This window comes from Fundulus heteroclitus, chromosome 16 (genome assembly GCF_011125445.2).
Source record: "Fundulus heteroclitus isolate FHET01 chromosome 16, MU-UCD_Fhet_4.1, whole genome shotgun sequence".
NCBI lineage: Eukaryota > Metazoa > Chordata > Actinopteri > Cyprinodontiformes > Fundulidae > Fundulus > Fundulus heteroclitus.
In genome coordinates this window covers 32,779,578-32,805,641 of record NC_046376.1, presented here as the reverse complement: position 1 = coordinate 32,805,641, position 26,064 = coordinate 32,779,578, and the positions used below count along the sequence as shown (strand labels likewise).

Here is a 26,064-nt window from a genome sequence, read left to right as displayed (position 1 = left end):
TCTCTCATTATAGTAATGAAGGGTGCCCAAGAGGGACCAACACAGGGATAGCTGCCCCGCCCCCCTCATCATCAGGATGGGGGGGAAGCATCATTTAACCCAACAGTTCCCACAAGCCGACCTACCCAGTCCATACTCCGGCCCTAACCCCCCACCACGATCCCAGCCCAGACGACCCATAGGCCCATCCACCCAGAGATGGGGCCAACAGGAACCTTGAATTTTGCTTAGTAGTTTTCACTGGCCTAGTAGAGATAAGTTTATGATTGACATATAGTGTTAATTGAGATAAATAATGTTTTATAGTGGTATTCACTGTCCATTTGTTTCTGTTAATACATTTTTATTTTTGAAGAGAAGTTGTCACTTTATTCCATACGTGTACAGAGTTTGCTATTAGAAGAATGCCATTGCTCAAATCACCCTTTGAACTATTGTCCTGATATCAAACGATTGAGTGATATTCATCGGACAATACCTAACAGACTGAGAGTTATTTGATAAACATTAATTAACTTAAAAACATGCGTAATTGTCCGTCCGTCCGTCTTCTTCCGCTTATCCGGGGTCGGGTCGCGGGGGCAGCAGCTTCAGTAGGGAGGCCCAGACGTCCCTCTCCCCGGCCACTTGGGCCAGCTCCTCAGGAGGAATCCCAAGGCGTTCCCAGGCCAGCCGGGAGACATAGTCCCTCCAGCGTGTCCTGGGTCTTCCCCTGGGCCTCCTCCCGGTGGGACGTGCCCGGAACACCTCTCCAGGGAGGCGTCCAGGAGGCATCCTGACCAGATGCCCGAGCCACCTCAATTGGCTCCTCTCGATGTGGAGGAGCAGCGGCTCTACTCTGAGTCCTCCCCGGATGACTGAGCTCCTCACCCTATCTCTAAGGGAGAGCCCAGACACACTACGGAGAAAACTCATTTCAGCCGCTTGTATCCGGGATCTCGTTCTTTCGGTCACGACCCAAAGCTCGTGACCATAGATGAGGGTAGGAACGTAGATCGACCGGTAAATCGAGAGCTTCGCCTTTTGGCTCAGCTCTCTCTTCACCACAACGGATCGGTACAGCATGCGTAATTGAACATGAGCAAATGTAAGCTTGTCAGTTATTTGGACTAGCTGTTAGCGTTTAGCTTGATTTATACTAACTGAATACAAGAGGTTTATCAAGGAGGTAGCAGGTAAGAATATTTAGTAGCTTTTTTAACAGAACCTTACCTCAGAAATTGTCAAGTATCCCTTTTACTACCAAATTTAGGGCCGTATTAAATTAAAAACTCCTAAGATCTTGTCACAACAACCTTTATTTTCCTCTATACAGTTTACTGCTTCCAGCTTTCCCTTCCTCCGTCCATCCATCAACCCCCACCCCCTTTGTTCCTTTCATCCCCCTCTCCACCTGCCCTGCAGCACCCCTGCATTTGTCCAGTGAGGTCATGCCTGTGTTCTCCCTAATCCCTAGAGGTGCTCGTCTTTCTGCCTCTGCTTAATCCACCCATGGCCCCCGGCCCTCACCACATACACACACATGCATGCACACACACGTATGTGCACAGACTCAAAGTTATTCTTGTATTGTATGCTCAGACCCATAGTAATTCCCCAGCATGCATGCACACATTGTTATTCAGTCAGTTATATATATATATATAAATATACACACACATAATGCCGCTCCACCTCTTGGTATAAAATCTGTCAGTCTGTGCGTTGGACATCCTTTGTGTCCCTGTCCATCAGTGTGTCTCCTGTGTGTGCTGCTACCACTCTTTTATCCAGGTATGTCCATCTTTAATTACATCTAATAGCTTTTGTGATGACTGATGATGGATTTTGCTGATTTTTCAGAAGCATCAGCCATCACTATACCTTGCTGAGATTTAGTGCTCTGTACTATTCTCTCTACTCTATAAGACAAATGTAGCATAAGCTTTAACACACTAACACTTGGATGTACAGTATGTTCATTAGAAATGAGAGGCCACTCTGCTGACATTTTATTTTACTTTATTCAATCTAAGACTGTGTGCTGGTGAATCAATTCCAAAACCATCTTTCATCATAAGACAAGGACATAATTTCTAAAAATCTCACGCAGCTAAAGACACAGCAAGAAAAAAAAGCGAGATATAGCTTGTGAATAAAGAAAACTGTCTTGTCGGGGGGGATATACAAACAAAACAACTCATAGACAGGGTAATATTATAATTTGGATTTCCCAATTTATGCCCCCAATACTTAGCACTGTGACTTGCTCTATAAAATGAAGGTCCACCATTGTAAATTGGACAGACAGGAGGAACCGGTAAGCGGAGAGACGCTCCTCCTATTTGATGATGCGGTAAAACAAGATGGGGGGGGATTTTGCTGCTTTGTCAGCGTGAATTGTTTGTGAGAGAGAGGCAAAATGTCCAAGTGACCAACGGCAGATGATCAACGTGAAAAATCTGTCTTGTTCGCATTCGGCAAAAGATTGGGGTCCAAGGAAAGGTCCAGGTCCCTTCAGTGCTAGGCGTATGTTGTTAGCATGTACACTCTATGTTTTGATGTGACTCATTAATAATTTGGACGTATTTCAGTGCAGTTCCAGTGAGTGTGGTGAGAGATGAACAGAAAAAAAGATTTTGCTTTTTAAACTTCAAAGCGCTTTGCGTTGAACATGTATCAGCAGCTTTTTGCACAGCTCTCCTGGTGACAACTCCAGATCTGTATGAACAGCTTAAGGTACTTGGCAGAGACAGACCAGACCCTGAACCATCCAACACAGTCTCTCTTTCACTGTGGATGTCATTGTAAAGGGAGATAAGCATTTAGATTATTATGGAATACTTGGATTTATCAGACTGCTCACTGGGGATGCACCTGACATAAAATTGCCAGATTTAAAACAGCCAATAATACGACACCCATCAAAAATAAGAATGTTAACTGTTATTTTTTTTATTTGCCATTTTAAATCTAATGAAGCCAATAATTTAATAACTTGACAACTTGAAATAGGTTATTACATTATTGTTATATTACTGGCACAGCATTTAAAACATGTTTTGGAAATGTAATAACCATCTCTAATGTTGTTAGGAGCAAATTTAGGACTCAACTGTTGTGCAAAATCATTATTTAAAACTTTGTTTTATTTTATAGAAACTAATATCGTAATTTCATCTATAAAGGAATGTGTGATTAATGACTGTGACGGGCCTTTGGTACTCAGGTCAGTTGGTGGAATGTGCTAAAATTCAGAATCCAGAGTCCACTGAAGAAAACAGGTACAAGTTCAAAGAAAAAGTACTTCAAAACTATTAATATATAATTTAAAAGTCTGATGTAGTGAATAAAAAGAGAACAACTAGAACACAGATCAAAACCATGACAAACATCCAGAGGAAACTTTTCCTGGTACAATTTTCTGCGTATTAGGCTTTACAAAACTGAGTGTTACTTTGTGTTTATCTCTTGTCAGTGCAAAAGATAACAATCTGTGGTTTACTCTGGCTTGGGCAGATCATTTCTCAATGAACAGTTTAGAAAGTGATACATTTATTGTTTCCATCCCGACCTTAGCCCCGTGTTGTGTTTTGTTCCTCCCGCCCACACAGCCCCCTCCCCTCAGTAACAGCTGAACAAGAGCTGACATCCTCACCATGGAGCTGGCAGCGGTCCAAAGCTTTAAGCTGACTGCAAACAGTTTGGAATGTTTTCAACTTTTAAAATATTATGCTTAATATTTAGATTTCCCAACAGCGTTTTGTCTTTCATCTAGAGCCTAATAGTATCACACAGTGGCTTCTCTTTAACAGCCAGCTTAGTGGTGCCTGCTGGACATTTATACTCACACAAACCTTTGTCCTTGACCGCTAAGACTTCTACCCGTCTCCCCCCTGGAACACGATGCTATCCCCAAATCCCATGGGGGTTTTTTCAGCCCTTGTCCCTCTCCCAGTTTCGCTCCAAACGTGCAGCTTCCAGTTGTGTCAACAGAAGGGACGAAATGCTCTCCTCTCATTCATCTTTCCTGACATTTTTCCCACACCCTCCCTCTTTCCACTCTTGATTTCTTTATTCAAGGATTTTAAGTGAGTCTTGCTTTTCTGTCCACTCCACCATTAAGTCCAGCTCAATGGAGTGTACGGCTTATTGTGGTCCTATGGACAGGTTCTCCAGTCTCTGCTGTGGAGCTCTGCAGCTCCTTCATGGTTACCTGCGGTATCTGTGCTGCCTCTCTGGTCAATGCCATCCTGGTCTGTGAGTTCTGCTGGACAGTCCTCCTTTGGTTGGTTTGTTGTGGTACCATATGCCTTCCATCTGAACATGATGGATTTGATGGTGCTCCTGGGGAACATCAAATATTTAGATAGTTGGTTTATCCCACCCTGACTTGTACTCCTCACCAACTTAGTCCCTGACTTGTCTGGAGAGTTCCTTGGTCTTCATGGTCTGATGCTTCTTGCTCAGTGGTGCAGCAGCCTCTGGGCCTTTCAGGAAAGGTGTGTTTATACTGACCGGACGTGTTACTCTTAGATTACACACAGGTAGACTTAATTTCACTAATCATATCACTTTTGACAGTAGTCTGTTGCACAAAATGGCATTTAGAGGCCTCATAGCAAAGGGGGTGGACACATGTTAACATGGCAATTTTCAGTTTTGTCTTTTAAAATTATGTTACATGTGCTCATTCCATTTCACCAACCTAGACTATTTTGTGCACATCCATCACAGAAGGCATTTAAAAAAGCAGTTTGGAAGGTGGCGGGGGGGGGGGGGGGGGGGTTGAAAACTTTTTTGCAAAAACTTTTGCAAGTCACTTTAACCATTGAGTTTTAGCAAACAAATCTTAAAAAAGGGCACACATTCTCTATGGAAGCTGTAGCTGACTACTTTACAGACCTCCGTTCTTGTGTACACTCAGAGACTGGCAACAGATCATCAGCAGCAGATTTAGGTTACCGATGTGCTGCCGAAAGCAGCGTTACACCAGGCTATTTGATCGTGTATGACAGCTGGCAGAGGAAAGAGAGAGCAGAGCTGTCATCAAAGCTTAATCTAATCTTTGGTTTAATGGTGCAGTCACATGGCTGCTCCAGGTTCTGCCTGAGCACAAAAACCAGGGGTGCAGAAAATTATCGGGAGACCAGTTATGGCAACATAAGCCTAAATAAGAATACCCGCACACACAAAATGCTTTATTTGACAAACTATATTTTTTGGGCTCATTGTAAAAAATGCCATCTGCCATCAATACGCTAAACTCATTATAGATTGTCTGTCAGCAAACAGGTGATCGCGTCCAGCTGAGAATCAAGTATTGTTATGGAAGTGTCCGTTTTTAATTCAACTGAAATAGAAAATCTATTTTGTTTTTTGTTTCCCTGTCAAAGCCAAGTGCAGATTCTTTTCTTCCCTTGTAATTTATGCCAAGCTTATTTGTGTAGCACATTTCAGCAGCAAGACAGCTCAGAGTGCTTCACATGAAAACATAAAAACATCATAAACACAACGAAATGGTCACTGGTTGGGAGACCAGTAACAAACATTAAATTATATCAAGTGAACACATCACTTGGAAGCAGGATGAACCGGGGTGGGTGGGAATATGGCAGGCAGAGAAGTGACAGAAACACAATCGTTTATGGTCTCCGTGTGTTTGACCCCTCTGTTACATTCTCACCTGTTGACACCTCATCAGTCTTCTATGTCCCCAAGCCAGGAAGGTGTCAGCAGCCCACATCCTGGGAGGACGTCTATCTGTGTGAGGTTCTATGTCAGAACAATGGCAGCTCGGATGGACAGTTTAAAGCCAAATCCATCTCCCTGTTTGTCCCTCTCTTCAAAGTGATTAATCTCAGGATAGTGTAAAATATCGTCTGCATGACTCACTCCTGTTTCTAAGCTGACAGTAGGCAGAGTTATGTTGCTACTGTCCTTTCATATGTACCAAGCAATGCACCGTTAGATACAATGGAGTGTCCTGTTGCTGTATCTGCTGTTTCATATTATTTTAGGGACGGGAGTCTTCGAGGAAACATACTCTCTAAACCTTCATGCCAAATACCTCATGTGACAGAAAACTAAAACTCCTCACCAGTCAAATAACACCATCCTTATAGTGAAACATGGTGGCGCCCTCATGTTACGGGTGTGTTTTGCTTTAGGAAACTCGTTGGAGTTGATGAGAAGATAAATGGGGTGAGACACAGGGCAATCCTGGGTAGAAACATGTTACAGTTTGCAAAAGACGGCAAAGTTCAAGTGGTATGAGTACTATTGCCAGGCACTGTGTAACTAATAGCCTGGGCTGTTGCACTAGGCAGCTGCCCTCCCTAATGCATTATTAAAATATGATCCCTAAGAAACTTGCTGGTATTATCTAATGTATCTAAAAGGCATTTTCTGAGTCTAGAGCTAGACTTACTATACATTACAGTTGCACTAACTTATTTTAAGTAGTAAACCATTAAGTAGTAAACCATGCTATACCTGGCTGCTTGGCAGTGCGGTTGGTGGCACTGTTGCTTCGATAAAAAGAAGTTCTTGGGTGTTTCTTCATTGATTTTGCACATGTGAGTTTTCTCTAGGTATCCTGCTTCCAAAGCGCAAAAACACAACTGTTTTTAATTGGTCTTGCTAAATTCCTCCTGGGTATGAGTGTGTTCTTGTTTGGTTGTTTGTTCTGTGTCTCTCCCTGGTAATAAAAGCTAAGCCTGTAATGTTCACACACAACACAAAGTTTTATATGCTTTCTTTATTCCAAATACCAAAAGGAATTTTTTTTTTTTTTAAATCACTGTCATTTATTTATTTATATTCCAGCCATGTCAGACGCTGAAGAGGAATTTGACTATGAGTGAGTGGAACTATTTTACTTAATCTATCTTCATTCAAATGAACTCATGAAGTGTTGTCACTCAATGTGTTTCCGCCTCTTTTTTAACACCTCTCTGCAGGGAGGAGGTAGAGGGTAAGTTCAAAGTTAAATTCATGTTTTCCATTGCTTTTCTGCCACAGAAAAAAAACAGCTGAACTCTGTGTTTTATATCTGACCAGAAGTTGAGGAGGAGCAGGAACCTGAGCGTGAGGAGGAAGAGGAGGCTGAACAAGTTGAGGAAGATGGAGGAGGTATATATTTCAATTCTGTGTTTTAAAAATATGTTGAAATTGTGCATATAAACGAGAAATCCCCTCTCTTGTGTTAAAAATATTTATCCTGCTTTCTCTTTGGGTGTCACTGTGTTGATCCAAATGATCAGAACAGCAAGAATACCAAGGTAAGCCAAATCCCACCTCACAACACAAACATAATAAAATGTGTGTTTTTAAGGAAAGCAAAGACATACAACCCAACCTGCATGTTTGATTATGTGCAAACCTGAATTTAGTATCTGATATGGCTTCTGTGTCTATAAAATGTAGTGAAAGTTGTAGATAAAAATAATTTATTTATACTTTTGGTGGTTTGAAAGTATCTCAATTAATCAGTGGTATAATTATTGTTTCACAGTATCTGTTTCTGAACATGTTAAATTGTTTAAATATATAAATATATGGATGGATGGATGTTTCTCTCCACGTTATTTTCAAGGGGAAATGTGTTTACATGGAGGTGTTGTACATTACCACTAGTGCCACTGATTGAAAGACATAAGGATGGGTTTGCTGCTAAACCTCTGTTACGTCTACCAGGCTCATTTGGTGGAATAACATTACAAGGAGACCACACAAGGATTTTCTGGTTAAATTAAAACTGAATTTTATAAAATTATACTAAAGAAATAAAAGCCCAAAGAGAGAATACCTGAAATAAGAAACCATAACTAACCAGAAATAAGCAAATGCAAAACAAACCTAAAAAAACCCAACCATAAGACAAGCTACAAACCGAATAAAACCAAACCAAATGGGGATCTGAGGAGGGAGAGCAGGAAGAGAGCCTCTCCTCTGCTGCAAGCATAGCAGGTTTAAAGCAGCAGCGCACTAATCAGGGAAATGCATCCCACCCGCAGAAGGCCTGTTTCTCTAACCCGACCAGGGGTCCGTTCTTCGTACGTTGCTTAAAACATCCGAGATCAAATGACACATCCAAGATGATTTCATCCGGCTAATCATGATCCGGCTAATTGGGTTCTTCGAACACACCTGTTGTTTACGATTAGTATGGCTGAGACAACTGCGCGTTCATGCGTTTGTTTAAAAGGGGAAATGTATCGATAGTAGAAACAATGATCAGCAGCGCTGCTATTGGCTGCTCAGCATGGCCAAAGAACGCCCACAGTTTTTCTCCCAGCAGAACAAAAGCTTTTAATGGAAGGTTATACCGAATTTGAGTCATTAATTAAAACGACAGGGAACAGCTCAAAATCTGTTAAAGCCAGGAGAAAGGGCTGGCAAAAAGCAGCTGACAAATTAATGCGTAAATACTGTCCATGGTATATGTTTCTATCACTTTCTACAGTATGAATTTTTTCATTTTAATAATTTCATATTTACTTTGTTCTTTTATATCAGAGCCTCCACAGGACCCACTAGAACATGGGAACAAGTAAAAGTGAAAAACAAGAATATTCTACAAAATGGCAGCCTTTAATTAATATACTTTATTTTAAAAAGGCACTTGTTATGTCAGGGGATCCAAATTTCGGTGTCATTCCTTAGACACGGGAAGTAAAGAACACGTGCAAACTGGGATTTTTAACAAAAAATTATTTATCTATAAAAAATAAAGTTCTTCCTTTTCCAAGTCATACACAGTTTACACGGTAAAACTGTATTGCTCCGTGTCTAAATAATCCATCCATAGTTTTTTTCTACTACAATATACGGCTCGACAGGAAGCAAGCCTTTCAAAGTAAAACTAAACTTCACAATAAAATGGCCCAAACAAATCTTCTTACTGAATATGATAAAAATAAAAAGCAAACCATCATACAAATAACTTAAATATTTTCTATTTATGGCTCTAACACCACTTTTTCCTCTTTAAAAGCCACTGTTGAATGATGTGTTTGTCTGTTTATAACAGCCACCAAGAAAAATCTCTCGACAATTACACTGTCGCGCTGCTCTAAAGGATCCTGTCTTTTGCACAACACACGATTAATTCGAAAAGCTCTAAAATTATTCTTGCACCTTCCGCAACAGGTTGCAGTCATAAAAATGGACATGGCTATGACAGACTTCCCATCTGTCATAGCACCATGCGATCTAATACTGTTTACATGAAATAAGCCTGCTCTGGAGCAGGTTTAAGCTGGCGCCCATGTTGCTATGACAACAAGTGCAGGAAGTCTTTCGAAGATCCAAACGATCCAAGATCATGCCAAATCGTCAACAATCAAATCCAGCTAACTGAGTTAGCGACGTACGAAGAATGGACCCAAGGAAAATAAGGTAGAGACCCACTGCAGCCATAACTGAAATCAAAGGAGCAGAAGGAGTCACCAGAAGGAGCTAAACAATTGAAACAAAACTCATTCCAAGTTGTTGAAAAACCAATTAACCTGATGTAAAAAAAAAAAAAAAAAAAAAAAACACCCATTAAGACAAAACACAAATGACTTAGATGATGGCAACATGTGACCCAAAAAGGGAGCACAACAGTCAAATGGATTATTACACGAAGTTACCACACAATACCACAAGTGGCAACTAATAATCCAAACCAACTAAGAACTGTTGACACCACAACACAAATGGTCACACACACCAAGTGGTTTAAAACCACAAGTTACCACGTCAACAAGTCACCTAAACACACAAGTGACCAACAAAATGTGGAGAGTCACACCAACAAAAAGGATCATGGTCCACCACCACACTCAAAAGTTACTGCTTCAAAGAGCCAGCAACACAAGATGTGATCCAACCCCAAGTAGCTAACCTCTCCACAACACCAAAGGTCACAATACAAACACAAGAGAGACACTTAAGACAGACATCTCAGAAAACAGCTTCAAAAATCAATTTTAAAGTGTTCAGCTCCTTTTTAATTTTTTTCCAGTAGCTCTACAGTTGGGGAAGACAAAAACAGAACCCACAGTATCCATTTTTGAATAAAATAATCCAACTTACCAACTTACAAAACTAGTCAGAAAATACCAAACACTGTAACCAAACACTGTCAGGAAGTGCATGAGTTGTACAAACAAATGGCAAATCTCCATTTTCCTGCAGCTAACTGAGTGACCAGAACCCTGCGTAACCTTAGCCTAGTCTTCAGACCTTCCTCCAAGAGCCAAGGCACTTGAAGCACCAAGATACCGCTGGCAGCAAATCCTTCCAGGTCAAAAACCTCTCAGGCAGCAAACCACGGCGGTGCCCTCAGCCCAGAGTCCAGCCCAAAAATAACAAACTAAAATAATAAACAGGGTCGTCTAAAATGGAGTTGCCAAAACCACCAACACAACACTTACCTAACAAAACAGAGACTTCTCTCTCCCCCCCTCCAAAAAAAAGGAGGTTTATAATCAGGGAAATGCATCCCACCTGCAGAAGGCCTGTTTCTCTAACCCGACAAGGAAAATAAGGTAGAGACCCACTGCAGCCATAACACCTCTGACTAAATCAGTCAGATTCTTAATTTCAAGGGATTCTATACTGATATTTCCAGCTTGAAAGCCAGAAATTTTGGATCTTGAATATACTGTATATGAAACCTAGTAACATTATGACTTGTGTGGAGAAAATTATTAAATACAGCAATACTTCAATTTTTAGGGATATCGTATGCTGTTAACATTCATGCTAATAATTATATGGGGAAACACAGAACCCACAAAAATAGACTTTGTACATTTGGTTTTTTTTATTACAAAATATTACAAAGAGAAAAGGCGTTGGTTAAAGGAGTGCTACACTATAATATGGAGGTGCGCTGTTGTTCTTTTTCTCCGAGTTTCCGTCACCTTGCATGTTCAAGGAGGGTACCACGAAGACGGCATCAGATGCCAGAGGACGCCACAGGTGTCAGAGGGTATATATGGGTCTGGACCCAGAAATCATCTTTACCTGTCATTTTCCTTTACAGACTTGGTGTTCTATTTGCACATGTTGCTGCCTGTTGAAACCACTTGATCACAGCCTAAAAAACTAATTTTAACAACAGCAATACCAAAATGAGATTCAGTTTCACTTACATTTTAAATTAGTGTACTTTTGATTCTAATACATGGTGATTTATCATAGCACACATAATAATTATAGGAGCTGTTATGGCACAGACTTTGACAATTTATACAGTAAATAAGTGGAGGTGATCCAGCTGGGTGTGTCCAAAGTAGTGCATACTGCATCTGAGTCAGTGTTCAGAGTGCGTCGTCACAGGATCTTAGTACACTCTATTAACTGCAGCAAGTATGTGTAGCCTATAGAGAAACATGTCATCCAAAATGTCATCCTATGATATGTGCATACTGACTTAGGTTACCGTTAAGCAATCCTTACATTAAATTTGTTGTTAAATTGTAGCTCTTGAAGCGAAGGTCATAAAAAAACATTTTCACAAACAACAAAAGCTATTTAATTGCCACAGACAAACTATGAAGGATAAAACTGAGCTATGGACTGTGGAGCAATTAAGGTCATTAAACCTATCTATGTCAAACTTTTCTAAATGCAGTGGCTTTAAATTGAGTGGTAACAGTAACTGCATGACATCTGAAGACGTGTGACACAGGTCTTCAGAGAAGATGCTGTGGAGTTAACTGCACCTCAGCAGAAGGGATCACAGCTCCATAGAATCGCCTTAATTACAGCAAAACCAGAGGAAAGCGCAGACAACAGGGCCAGAATCATAACAACAATATAGTTTTTGCCAAAAGTATGTTTTGTTAATGTTGGGCTTTCAGTGTGGGCTGGATTGTGTTGAGTAAGATCAATAAAATATAATCCCTCTGAGTGGAACAGAGACCTTTTAGACAGAAATTATATTACAGAAAAACTCAAATTTTTCAGTCTGGGATATACAACTCACAGTGAGACCTGTGCAATGCGGTTCCTCTGAGTGAAATACAGTGCACTGTGCACACGGCTCCTCCATGCTCTATAATAAACCACGCGTTTGTGAACGTCTCCTTGTTATCCTTTCAAGACGTTTTACACACACAGTGTTATTTGTTACATAGTACTATCTTAAATAAAGTCAGCTTTATTAAATTATATAAATGAAATACATCATTATTTAAAAGGAATTAATGACTAACAGGCAAGCATGACAAACCGTTTACGTGAAATAGGTGTTAGCTTTCCCTAGAACAGCTGATCTGTCACCTCCGTGCCACCGTCTGTCATCCACTGTCACCTGAAACCCTCTGGCAGCCATGGCTGCTTCTGCAAGTGCCACAAGCTGCCATCGGAAATAACATCAGTAAAAACATGATTATTTAAAAGTAATCATGGACTGAGAAGCAATAGCTAATAACTATAACAAACCGCCCAGAAACAGCAACAGTGGCAGCTGATCTGTCGCCTTCGTCTCACCCACAAATTGAGTTGGCCCCTGCTGAGAAAACAGGGCCCTCAAACACTCCACCTTTTGTAATGCTCTGAACCTCAACCCTGTTAAAAATTCCTGGACTGTGGTTAAGACTGTTCTTTTCCAGGAAATGCATCAATTTCAAGGAGCTCTCTCTTTTCTACTGCAAATAAACAGAGGTAACTTACATCAGACGGTCACAACAAATTTCCCAGCAACTTGCCATGGGACATTTACCCAGCTATTAGTGGGGGACTGGGCGTGTACTGTAAGGATATATTTACAGTTTTCACGATTTTGACCCTTAAATAGTTGAAGTTATCTTGTTTTTAAAGTTTAGATGTGTTGTATCAGCTTCTGATCCAGGAAACAGAACAGTTCAAATACATTTCTACAAAACATTTGTGACACTGGTAGAGATGATTGGTGTATACTAACTTCTATCCGATCTCCAAATCCTTCCTCCTCAGACATCATATAAATATATGATGTCTGAGGAGGAAGGATTTGTAGAGTGGTTCATGAATTGTTTAACAGCATTTAATTGTATTTATTTATTTCCCTAATTGGTGGTTCTTTAGATGTGGAATAAACTCTCGGTTTGACTGTAATTTTTGCTTTTTTTCTCCACAGAAGAGGAGCGCCCCAAGCCTAAGTACGCGGTGTCACCGTAGCCTCAAAGTGTTCACATCTGTCTTTCAGTGGTTCTCAGAACTTCCTTTGACTAAATGTTGTCGTTTTTTTCTTTCAAAGGCCTCTTGTGCCTCAACTTGCTCCTCCAAAGATTCCTGAGGGAGAAAGAGTGGATTTTGACGTAAGTTTGGAAGATTAAAACAGAGATAAGAGAGTCATGATGTTCACAGCATCTAATGTTACAGCTTGGAGGAAGGGATGGACTTTGAATAATTGTATCCGTTTTCTACAGTCTGGTGGTGGATTAGGCATACATGAACACTTTCTGACATGTAGATGGAGGTATAACAGTCTTTATTGTTGTGGTGTAATGCAGTATGTTAAAAAGGCAAACAAAACCTAACAATTTTGTGAATTCAGCACAGAGGTGATACCTTTTTAGCAGCGGAGTACGAAAACAGAAACCTACTGCAAAGGATATATAAGACAGGGGAAGATGGTATGGAATGTGTCAACATTTCTTCTAAACAAACAAAAATATATTTAGTGTAGCGGTTTACATGAAATTCACAGCAAGAAATCCATTTTATTTCACATAGCTTCATTTATGGGCTTATTAATGTGGATTACTTAGGTTGCTGAAATTTAAACAAGGTATAGGTAAAGTCCATGCAAAGATCAGCTGTAAGAAGTTGTCTCTTTCATTACTTTGCTAGGACATCCACAGAAAGCGTATGGAAAAGGACTTATTGGAACTTCACACCCTGATTGATGCCCACTTCGAGCAAAGGAAGAAGGATGAGGAGGAACTTATTGGCCTCAAGGAGCGAATCGTGAGATTACTTTAAGATTAATGTTTTCTGTCAGAACTCAAGATTTCTTTGGAATACAAATGAGACTACAGGCTTTAATTGCTAATTGTTATTTCCCCCAGGAGCACCGTCGAGCAGAGAGGGCTGAGATCCAGAGGGTTAGAGCAGAAAAGGAGAAAGACCGACAGAACAGGATTGCGGTAAAGACCCACATGTTTTCATGTAACTGTCTTCCATACCTGTTTAGAACAGTAGATCCTTTGTTTACCTGTCACTTGCAGTTTACGTTTCAAATGTACAGTTCCTTGCAAAACAATTGATGTCCCTCTTCCCATCTTGTGTTATGTCACGTGCTTGTCAAACTGGTCAAACAGCCATGGTAGTGGGACCCAAACAGCAATTGAAAAACAAAGCAAAGTAACATCTGTGAAAGCTTCTTTATTATTATCATTATTATTATTATTATTATTATTATTATTATTATTATTATTATTATTATTATTATTATTATGTATTTATTTATTTATTTATTTATTTATTTATTTATAGCAAGCAGTGTTACCAAACAGAACCACCAACACCCCCAACAACGAACAACAAATGACAAACAGTTTAAATACAAATTAACCTAAACTGGGAAAAAGCTATTATTAGGGTTGCAACAAATATACAAAATACAACACTATTTACTCTAGACAAAGAGCAAACAAAATCATACATTTACAAACTAATACAGACTGAAAATTTCTTAAACACATTTCAATAATAATTCAATTCAATTCAATTTTATTTATATAGCGCCAAATCATGAAACATGTCATCTCAAGGCACTTTACAAAATCAAGTTCAATCATATTATACAGATTGGGTCAAATTATACAGATTGGTCAAAAATGTCCTATATAAGGAAACCAGTTGATTGCATCAAAGTCCCGACAAGCAGCATTCACTCCTGGGGAACCGTAGAGCCACAGGGAGAGTCGTCTGCATTGTACATGGCTTTGCTGCAATCCCTCATACTGAGCAAGCATGAAGCGACAGTAAGTATGTGTTGTTTAACTGTTTTCTATTAACGCATTTTTAAAACAATAATATGCAATCTGACATGCAGACGTTGGCTCATTGTTACACCTTATAACAATAAACTTTAATATATTTTGGGGGACTGTCTGTGACAGACCAAGACTTGGTAGTGTAGCTGCAAAATGGGAGGAAACTGAAACATGATTCTTGACACTTTTTCCGAATTAAAATCTGAGAACTATGTTGTGGCCATTGATACGTCTACCTAAACTAATAGGCTGAGTATCGGAATCAGAATCAGAAATACTTTAATAATCCAGGAGGGAAAATACAGTTCCAGTACAACCGTACATCACATACATCACAAACATTTCGGGGGAACAATTGACTGAGGCCTTGCTGCCGAGGACACCGCCTGACACGGTTACCATAGGGCGCTGCCTTTAACTCTGTAGAAAGATAGGAGCCACATTTGGGAAGGGAGAAGGAAAAATGGCATATTTCACAATTTATCCTATTCAAAAAACATCAGCACGAGAAAAGGACATATGATGAGACAACATTTATGCAGGGGGTTAACATTGGAGACTTGTCGCATGTAAGTCCATGTAGATTGTGGGCGTCGTGTGTGTGCATGTGTGCATGTGTGCGTGTGTGTGTGTGTGTGTGTGTGTGTGTGTGTGTGTGTGTGTGTGTGTGTGTGTGTGTGTGTGTGTGTGTGTGTGTGTGTGTGTGTTCTTGCATCAGAGTGAGGACCATCACTAGTTTTTAACCAACAAAGTGAGGTCAATTTTGGGAACTGAGGACATTTTCCTGGTCCTCACTTTGTTTCATATAGTAATGAGCTCTACTGGCCATATAGATGTTACTCTGTGTTTTTTATGAAGTTCCTCATTTTTAATGTGAAATGAGTCGGAAAGTTCATAATTCTCTACTCACTAGGTCCCTCTAGTGTATAGTTCTGCAACTGCACTCAGGTTTCCACCAAACTGGTTCTCTACTGCTCCCCCTATAGGTGTTCTTTTGGCACTGCACCCAAATTGGACAGATCTTACCAGACTGAATGCCTTTTTCAGTGATCAGTTTATTATTTAATATGTAGGCAGTAAAAGTTTTATAGTGTAGGCAAAACATAGATTGAATAAGTATCAACCAAATATGTATTTTCCGGCTTTATGCAAAAATAAAAATAGTTATATGCCTTCAGACTTATTCAGTGCTCAGACAGGGAACATGATATTCAAGCTAGACATGATGTTGACATTTTTTGTAATATAATTAAACAATGTGTAGATGACAGAAGAGTCCTGGAGAAGCAGGTAACAGGTAGACATGAAAACAAACTAGTAACAGCGGGGATGATGGGCTTAACGGGCTGGGGACAGGCTGAAAGCTCAGCTCATTAAGGCTGCTGAACTCTCGGGAGGACCATTGAGCAGGAAAAGACCTAGATCTAGTGTCATTTTCTATGGGTTGGTGACGCTATGGTGCCCAGAGTTATGGTGCAAGGAGCCTTCAACCGGCTCCTGGCAGGTTCAGAGGCCAGACAACAGATGTCTCTGACATTGATGGAACCCCTATTCAAATTCCTGTGCATGTTCCTAGGGTTCAATTGCTGCACCCAACTCAGCCCCAGAAAAGGATAGCTTTAAAGCTTGTGATGAAAGAGAGTATTTGCTTCCAACCTATGCCTAATAGAAAGCCTGAAAGGCCTCACTCGTCATAATAGGGTTGAGTTCTGGCACTTGCCAACAGGTTATGGAGAAAGAGGAGGTCTCGTTTTATTTGTCTAATCAGGCTTTTGACAACAATACCACGCACACCCAAATCAGATCTTCCTAGCCTTAGCAGCAGGGTCAAACACACTCCCATTTCCGGTATGTCAGTGTAGCACAGCGATGGACCATTCTGCAGGCTGTAGGATATAGTTAAAATGTCATGCATGAGCCAGACTCTTTATCAACTCTTTCCCTACAAATGGTACCATGCATCCTGAGTTTTAACATTTTGGACAGTAGATTTGTTTGCTGTTTAAAATATGTCAAAAGAAGAATTGCTGTTATGATGAAATTTATGACAGCCTTGGTTAAAATTATGACACAAATCTTTGTCTATAAATTAATCAAAACGAGCTTTTTAGGACAGTACAGCATGTTTATTGTATATAAACAAAATATTTTTATACCAATGATAACTAAATTAAAAATAATTATAAAGAAAATCTCAAAAGGATCCTAAACAATATGCCCCTACAATAAAACTGAGTGCAGTCATGGCTATTTTTACTTAAAAAAACATCTCAGACTTAAGTCAGAGCCAGCAACCACTGAGTGACCCCTCCCCGACCCTCAACTTGCTGCAGATTAGGAACAACAGTTGTTAGGCTCTGCTAATGTCCACAAAAAATGCTTTGTTTCTAAAATAAACATTCAAAGTACAATGGATTGTTTAGTTGAAATTATTCATTTATCAGGGGGTAATAAAAAATCAGAGCCACACACAACCTCAAGCTTTCATTTTTAGTACAGCATCTGTTTATTCTTCAGTGCATTAATCAGTAAAACGTAAAAAACATGTTTGTTTTCAAATCTTAAGTACATTTACTTCTCAATTACTTAAAATGTCAAAAACGTTGGTTGAACTCCTCGGTCCTCACACTGAGGGTAAAAAACTTTTTTGGTAATTTAATTCTTTTGCAAAATCTGAGGTGGTGTATTGTGTGTGGGTGACACCTAGTGACAGAAAATAAAACTTTATCTTTCTAAGTAGCTCAGAACTACCGGTCCTCACTTTGTAGGTGTTTTTACTCGGTCCTCGGTCCGTAGGTCTTACACGAATGTGTGTGTGTGTGCGAGTGAATGAATATTGTGTTTGTCCATGAACACTGTCCAGAGGGCCATTGTCTTTGACATGATGGAAAGTTTATCAACCAGCGGCACAGTTCTGAACGCATCCACAGATGCGTTCTGTGGATGCGCAGGGGAGGAGGGAGCTGGAGGAACAATTCTGGGCCCTCTCACCATAAAATCCAGGGGAGTTCTTTGATAAGGGGAAGCGTAGTCCAAATACACTATTTGTTATGAGAACAAGCTGCACCAACTTTTTCGTCAGCTTTAAAGTCCTTTGTCGCTGGCTCCACATCACAAATCCAATATTCCAAATTTGTTGGGCTTTTTTCCATGTTTCACATCCAGATTTCTCCCATCTATCCTCTGAGTTCAACCACCAAAGCCAGTCTGCGTTCCATCACATCTAGCTCAGGGCAATTTACTACAAAAAAGCAGCATTTGAAAATGCCACCTCGACATCTTTATGTTGCTCTGCAGAAAGTCAGCCAGCATTTATTCTTCTTCAAAGAGCCACATGCGGCTCCAGAGCTGCAGATTCAGAATCAGAATTGGAAATTCTTTAATAATCCCAGAGGGAAATTGTTGTTTTAGTACAATCACCATAACATAAACAAACAAACATCACAAACATTTCAGGGGGAGACGATTTACTGAGGCCTTGCTGCCAAGGACAACAGAAGATTGCTGACCCCTGCCCTAAACGCATGTCCACAAGACTGCTTGCAGTTCTGCTTTGCTCTATTTATCCAAAATGCACCTCTAGCATCGCTCGAAATGCATCCTTTGTGTTGCCAACCGTTAATCCGTTCCTTAACGCACCTTTACATCGGTGCTTTTGCTTGCTGAAACACATTATTGCTTTGAAGGAAACAGTCAAAGAACACCTTGGTCAAATTTTATCGCTCTGCCGTAGAACAAGAGGTCACAAGAGATCCCACAACAACATCCAAAGAACTGTAAGCCTCACTTGCCTCAGTCAAGGTCAGAGTTCATTCCTCCACCATAAGAAAAAGACCTGCATGGCCTGCATGGTAGAAGTCCGAGGCGAAAACCACTGCTAAGCTAAAACAAAACACATTAAGGTTTGTCCAGAACACATTTTGATGATCCCCAAAACTTTTTAGGGAAATATTCTGTGGACTGACGAGACAAAGATTGAACTTTTCAGAAGGCATTTGTCCCAAAATCAACACTGCCAGGGGTGTGGTGGCCATAGGGGGGTTCGGCAGGGTTCCCAGACGGCCGTTCTGTCTCAGGCCGAACCGTATGGTGGTCGGAGTTTTTTTTTTCTACCCCATAAAACACAGCCATTGCGATGTGTGGTCCGCAGGTCACAGGTGGCATAGTACAACGTCAGATTGGTTCAATTTGATATTTAGCATTAAGCAAAGACCCAAACGCCCTCTCCTAATTTGGAGGAAATAAAAGAAAAGCTGGAAAGAAACTGGAGTGAGTTAAAGCTGGAAAGAAAAGAGAAATAAGTGGGTGGAGTAGAGAGAGTTTGTGCAGGATGCATTAAATAGCCACATTTGTTTGGGGGGGCAAGGTCAGCGTACCGTAACTACGCCAGGCCAGTGACAAGACCTAACATCATGGCAACAGTAAAATATGATGGTGGTAGTGTGATGATCTGGGACTGTTTTGCTGCTGCAGGACCTGAAAGACTTGCTGTGATAAACGGAACCATGAATTCTGCTGTCTTCCAAAACATCGTGAAGGAGTGTCTGGCCTTCTGTTCATGACCTCAAGTTGAAACAAACTTGGGTTCTGCAGCAGGACGATGATCCAAAACACACCAACAAGTCCACCTCTAGATGGCTGAACAAAAACAAAAGAAAAACTTTGTAGTGGCCTAGTCAAAGTCCTGACCTGAATCCTATTGAGATGCCTTGGCATGAACGTAAAAAGACAGTTTGTTTTGCAAAAATCCTCCAGTGTGGCTGAATTTCAATAATTCTGCAAAGATGTGGATCAAAGAGGACCAAAATCTCCCCATAGCACTGCAAAAGACTCATTGCAAGTTATCGCAAACGCTTGACTGCAGTTGTTGTTGCTGCTAAGGACAGCCCAATCAGTTATTAGGTGTAGTAGCCAATCACTTTGCCTCACAGGGCCTTGTAGGTTTGGATTGTTTTTTTTTTCACCTCTTAATGATAAAAATCTTAATTTAAAAAATACATTCTGCGTTTATTTGTGTTTTTTTTTTGACAAATGTTTAAATTTGTTTGATGTTTTGAAACACTTAAGTTTGACAAACATGTAAAAACGTAAGAAATGAGGAAGGGGACAAAATTCTTTTCACACCACTGTATTATGCAAAGAAGAATGGTTGGAAACTTCAATCTCTAAATGGTCTGACCTTTTACAGTCACTCCTCAAAAGACTTGCCATTTTGACTGCAGCAGAGGGTGGCTCTACAAAGTATCAACTCTGTGAGGATGAATACAAACACACCACACTTTTCAGATCTCCATCCATCCATTACCTATACCCTCTTATCCATGCAGGGTCACAGGGTGGCTGGTGTCTATCTCCAGTATTCATTGGGAGAGAGGCACCTTGGACTGGTCACCAGTCCATCACATGGCAACTTTTCAGACTGTTTTTTGTAAAAAAAGTTTTGAAAATCATGTATAATTTTTTTATGCTTTACATTTAATTGCGTATTTGTGTTGGTCCATTAAATAAACCCCCATTAACATACATAGAAGTTTGTGGTTGGAATGGGACAAAATTAGAAGAAGGTTTGAGGAGTGTGCAAACTCTGGCAATGTCTATTGGATATACTTAATCAACATGTGCCAGACAGTTACATGTGCTTTCTTTTAATGGCAATCCAATAAATGTTCAGAGGAAACACCTCATCTGTACTTTATTCCTCATCCTTGCAGGAGGAGCGTCACAGAAAGGAGGAAGAGGAGGCCAAAAAGAAGGCAGATGATGACGCAAAGAAGAAGAAAGTGCTGTCTGGGATGGGAGCCAATTTTGGAGGCTTCCTGGCCAAGGTTAGTACCTTGTTCTCAGCTGGGCAATGATGGAAAGATTATGATGCAGAGGGTGACTGTTTACTGTTGAATTCTGCTTTAGACTGAATCGAGGAAGAGCAAGCGGCTGACAGGCAGAGAGATCAAAAGGAAGACACTGGCAGACAGACGGCAGCCTTTAGGGATCGAAAACATGAGGGAGGATGGTCTAAAGTGAGTCCCACAAGAGTCTTCACCAAGGGCTCCATTTCATTTGGGTGTGGGGGAGAAGACGAACACTTAAAGAAAGGGTCATATCCCTTTTATAGAGAGATAGAAGCCAGCGAAATGAACTGGCTGCTCTCCAACAAACCAGCTAAAGAGTAGTCCCAGTGACAGGGCAAAACAAAACGTCTTTATATTTATATTATATTATATTATATTTATATCCTAGCAACACAGATGACCAACCTCGTAGTGACTGACTGAGGCCCCAGCAATCTTCACCAAGTTCCCTAAAACCGAGCAAGCCCATCCAACTACCGTCTACTAAAAACCATGCCATAAAACCTGGAATTTCCTGGCAGGCATCATCATAGCAGCTCAAATCTGGACTGAATTATTCCCATTCACTACACTTTTGATCTATGGTGTGATGTATCTATGCATTTCTCAGGAATCGGGCCCAAGAGATGTGGAACTGGATCTACCAGCTGGAATCAGAGAAATTTGACTTCATGGAGCACATGAAACACCAGAAATATGAGGTGGGTTTTTACAACCTAATCCTGTTTCGTACTCCATGAAGGGAAGAAGGTGGGCAGAGCTTAAACAACACATTTTCATGCTTTTCGGACATGAATAAAATGCTGAGTTTACTGGGAGCAAGATATACACTTACCCAACAAACCCAATGGGTTAAAGATGAAGGGCATAACGTGAGCTGTGACTTATCTTAAAGTACACCTAATTTATTTTCTGTAGTTTAAGTATTTACCTAATTGCCTTCCTAAGATTTGAAACAAAGGTTTGAGACCTATTGGGAAAACATTTCTCAAGTATTCAGACTTAAGTTTCTGACCCACAGGATTTTGGTTCTTCCTCCTGGTTAAATTAAATCAAAGGCTAAGTGCATCTTTTCTGTTCAATCTTAGGTGATTAAAAAAAGAAACATGTTTAAATGCTTAGGAACACTACAGAAGAGCTTAATAGTATCCAATTTAAAATACCTTCCAAAGCTACTCGCAATCAACTTTTCTACATTGTCAGCCAAAAACTTCCCTGTATTTTAGTGGGATTTTAAGTGACAGACGAACATAGAGTGGTGTATTGTGGGAGATCAATTAGCACATAATAACGAAGCAGAAAGAAATAAAAATCTAATTGGGGCTCAACTCCTGTTTACTTGGATACCCCTGAATGGAACCCAATGCAACCAACTGCTTACAGAAATTATCTATTTAGTAAATATAGTCCACATGTCTGTCAGGCCTAGTCCACACGTAGCAGGATATCTGGGAAAAACAACTATTTTATCCACACATAAACGGTGTTATACATCCCTTAAAACGAATGGTCCTAAAAACTCTGGCCAAAGTGGAGATTCATAAACACTCTGGTTTTGAGCCTGCGTGTGTACCTGAAAAGATGGATATTAATGTCCTCCGCATCACGGTCTGCAACAAATATTCCTGCACTGCGTCATACATGCCATTGTTTACACACTTGGCCTTATGGTAGAGTTAAAATCGACATTGTCTTAAATTTTTTTTAACTATATTCTTATCTGTCCACAAGCTTAACCCCACAGAGCTATGATTCATTCCTAACAGGATGTCATGGTTGTTTTGAAGGGTTCTGATTGGCTGACAAAGGTTTTAGTTTTGCGGTACACTATGCTCCTGGTGTATATAAAAGAAAAAAAACGCTCAGTGCCATATTTCTATGGGTTGGTGTGGATGAAAACTTTTCTAAAAAATCTCCCATGTGTATGTGATTATTTTTAAAAACGGTGTGGGAAATATGAGAAATATTTCTTTAAAAAAAAAAAAACTTGCTATTTGTGAACTAGGCCTTAATTTCTCTCAGAGGTTTATTAGAGAACGGGACAAACCGCATCATGAAGACCAAGAAACACAGCAGATGGATCAATGTGTTTACTTTTTATTATATTATTTGGACCAGTCTGTCTAAATGGTAATAGGGGATACGTCAAACACTTAAAGCCAAAAGACATCTAAATGCTATGTGTAGCAGAAAGTTAACTTTGGACATCAGCATGAACACATCCTCCCCATAACTCAGTGGTTCCCAACTGTTTTCTTCTGGGCCCCCCTTTGGTTCATAGGAAAACATTCCCACTTGACAGTCATCAGATCATGTGTGGTCAAAGCCCATTTTCTCACACAGAGCCAAACAAATTCAGGCATAGATCTCCATCTATGTCTAGATTAATTGCACCGAGCTACAGAAGCTATCAATAGACCTGTTCGCACAGCATGAGCCGGCTAAAGTATCTGTCCCCATGCTCATACTGGAAATACATAACTTGTTGGTCTTCTTTTGGGCTTGTTTTAATAGAGCTGGTCTCTTGTTTCTCTATCAAGATCTGGCAACACTGCACTGTAGTAGCAAAATGTGTTCATGGTGCAGGCATGCCAGAACAGGAACGGTCCAACTGGAGTCCGGTCTGGAAATATTTTACTGTTTAATGATGACAAAGATGCAAAATGCACTTTACGTGGTTCTGTTTTTAAATCTAAATGCTCGACAAGCTCCTCAAGTTACCACCTAAATTTTGAAATTCAGCAGTACTGCATGCCAGGGCAGCGTCAGCTTCTCAACCAAAACTCACAGGTATGCTCAGACGACAACAAAATTTTGGCAGAAAAGTGGAGGGCATTATGCAAAAAAATTAATAAAATGATTTTAAATATATATATATATATATATATATATATATATATATATATATATATATATATATATATATATATATATATATATATATATGTTAGAAAAAGACATCATGCCAATAAGCGCTGAAATCTGATATGTTCCTGTTTGGTTATATTTTATAAATAGGTCTACGTTTAATTAATGGTTTGAGAAAACCACAATTCTTTGCTTAATCAGTCAGCATGTAATGCAGGTCACTGTTCCCTCAAAGCTGTGCGCATGCGCAGTCGGGCACTGCATCTGGATTTAACATGCAGAGCAAATGTATACAGCTAGAAAATAAAATCTAAGCTGAACTTTAAACAAAATAACAAAATAATAATAAACTAAGTTATTTTGTACCATTTTGCAATTCTGGTGAGACGGTGATCCACAGTCCCACTCTGTGTGTGGCAGGTACTGATCAGAGCACTGATTGATGGGTGGGGCTGACGCCTTTCTAGTTGGGCAGGCTGCGGTGTGTGTCTTTGTTACTCCTGATGCATGTCAGCTGTTTGTGTGGCTGTGCTTTTGGGATCTGCTTATCTGAGATCATAAGTGCCATTTTTCAAGCAGTTTTTTTTTTTTGGCGCTACACCTGCTGTTTGTTTCTGGAGCGCTGGTGCTCCGCTGGTGTTATCAGCTGCAGTTGGAGTCCTTTGCAGTGATGGCTTCTGCTGGTTTCAGACCAGCCTTCTTGTTCTACCTTTGTTTTTATTTATACGTTTCTTATTTTATGAGTGCATGCCTGAGGACTATAGCAAGATATATAAATGGCCTGTACTTGTGGTGTAGTTCTTTATCAAGGCCAACGACCCCAATCAGTCATTCACCCATTCATGCAGACATTCACACCCTGACGGTGGTGAGCTATGTTAGTAGCCACAGCTGCCCTGGGGCAGGCTGACAGAAGCGAGGCTGGACAGTACCACACGCTTGTGCTAAATCTCATTGCAGAAATTGTGAATAATTTAATAGCAATGAAATTTGAACTCTGAAAGATTTACATGTCTCTCGGTTGTTCCTTAGCAGGACCCTTAATCTGGCATAAAACATACTATACAGCTAAAAAGAAATTCAAAATTTTTATCTTTTTTATGTTATCAGGTTAAATCAGTTATATCTAAACTAAGTAATCTAAAAGAAATTATTGCTGTAATTTGACTCTTCTAGTAAGCCATGTAACGTGTTATAATCTCAGGTTTTGGACAGGTAGCAGCCTCAGTGTGCACATGTGATGTTGCTCACAGAGGTCCAATGAATGCTCAGACACATGATAATTAAGGGGGAACATTGCAGGTGGCACAATAAGTATAATGATGTTTCTTTTTAAGATTCAGCTTGTAAAAGAAAAATAGGCCTTAATGTTATGGAAAGGCCCTCTTGATACAAGAGAAAACTTAGGCTTTCAAGAAGGTTCCCGGTTATCAATTAATCATTAGTCAACTGATAAGATCAAACTTCAGATTAACTCATTAACAGATAACTTTCACCCTTAACGCACACTCAAGAGTTAGAATGGCCCAGTTAAATCCAGCTTTAAAAAACATGTCATCTTCCTTACCTGGTACACATATTTTGTGTTGGTCTATCTAAATGAAATCCCAATAAATCCCATGCGTCCCTGTAATTGAACCAGTTGAGCTTTAATTCAAGTCTGATAATAACCAGCCATTGTTATGAAGAATTTATTTATACCCCACAGATCACTGTGTTACTGAACAGAATCCAACATGCTCAGAAGTTGTAAGTAGATGAAAAATATAAAACATTTCATTTTGCGGTTCTTGAGGTCCCGGCATCCTTTATTACTCATCTTTTTCTGTCCTTCTTCCCTCCCTCAGTAAAAAAGTCAAGGGGAAGGTGGGCGGTCGCTGGAAGTAAGGCCAGACTAACCAAACCAGAGATGGCGGGAAGCTGTTGGAAAGACTGAGCTAGGAGAGGCTTGGACCTTAGAAAACGGAACATTTCTTCTTCACAGTCAGCATTTGTCCCATTGGTTGTTGTGGATAGGATGTGGTGTAACTTAATGCTACTGTCTGAAATAAAAAGTCCATCCACTACGTTTGAATTGTGGTTTTGTGAGCTCCTTGTGTTAAAACTCATACTTTGCATTTCTAGGGTGGCATAATAGAGGAAAGAACTGAAGCACATTGTTTTATTTCCTCATCTGCTATAACTGGTTCACATTCTGACCTTGCATTAGATATGTGTAGCATTTTTCCAGGGGTAAGGAACAGAGACTGACACAAAAGAGGGAAAAGAAAGAAAGAATTAAAAAACAGATGCAACCAGTTTCCTTAAAATTTCAGCAGAAAAGTATGTAGTGTCCCCTTGTGTGTGATTCAATCTCGGTATGAATCCAGCTGCTCTGTGAAGGCCCA

General features: G+C 40.1%; 1 protein-coding gene across 3 annotated transcripts; it reads left to right on the top strand.

Moving 5' to 3' along the window:
• The first annotated feature begins 1,687 nt into the window (after positions 1 to 1,687).
• On the top strand, positions 1,688 to 25,748 carry tnnt1 (troponin T type 1 (skeletal, slow)). 3 transcript variants are annotated; one of them, XM_021312831.2, is made up of 14 exons: positions 1,688 to 1,773; positions 6,808 to 6,841; positions 6,942 to 6,955; positions 7,042 to 7,113; positions 7,245 to 7,262; positions 13,100 to 13,118; positions 13,217 to 13,277; positions 13,813 to 13,929; positions 14,031 to 14,108; positions 20,672 to 20,785; positions 20,868 to 20,977; positions 21,420 to 21,510; positions 25,386 to 25,426; positions 25,525 to 25,748. In XM_021312831.2, exons 2-14 carry the CDS (start codon positions 6,810 to 6,812, stop codon positions 25,562 to 25,564), a joined length of 807 nt encoding a protein of 268 aa, XP_021168506.1. In that variant the 5' UTR covers positions 1,688 to 1,773; positions 6,808 to 6,809; the 3' UTR covers positions 25,565 to 25,748. The 3 variants fall into 3 exon arrangements, with proteins under 3 accessions (XP_021168506.1, XP_012711867.1, XP_036004417.1); XM_012856413.3 differs by having other exon boundaries at positions 1,692 to 1,773; positions 13,097 to 13,118; XM_036148524.1 differs by lacking the exon at positions 1,688 to 1,773 and having other exon boundaries at positions 6,795 to 6,841; positions 13,097 to 13,118.
• Positions 25,749 to 26,064: the final 316 nt, after the last annotated feature.

What these genes read in the sequence shown, in the direction of transcription:
- tnnt1 (XM_012856413.3), top strand. Translation starts at nt 6,810, where the DNA reads ATGTCAGACGCTGAAGAGGAATTTGACTATGA. An exon ending in TTGGCCTCAAGGAGCGAATC is followed by an intron (nt 13,930 to 14,030) that starts GTGAGATTACTT and finishes TATTTCCCCCAG; the next exon opens with GAGCACCGTCGAGCAGAGAG. An exon ending in ACCGACAGAACAGGATTGCG is followed by an intron (nt 14,109 to 20,671) that starts GTAAAGACCCAC and finishes TCATCCTTGCAG; the next exon opens with GAGGAGCGTCACAGAAAGGA.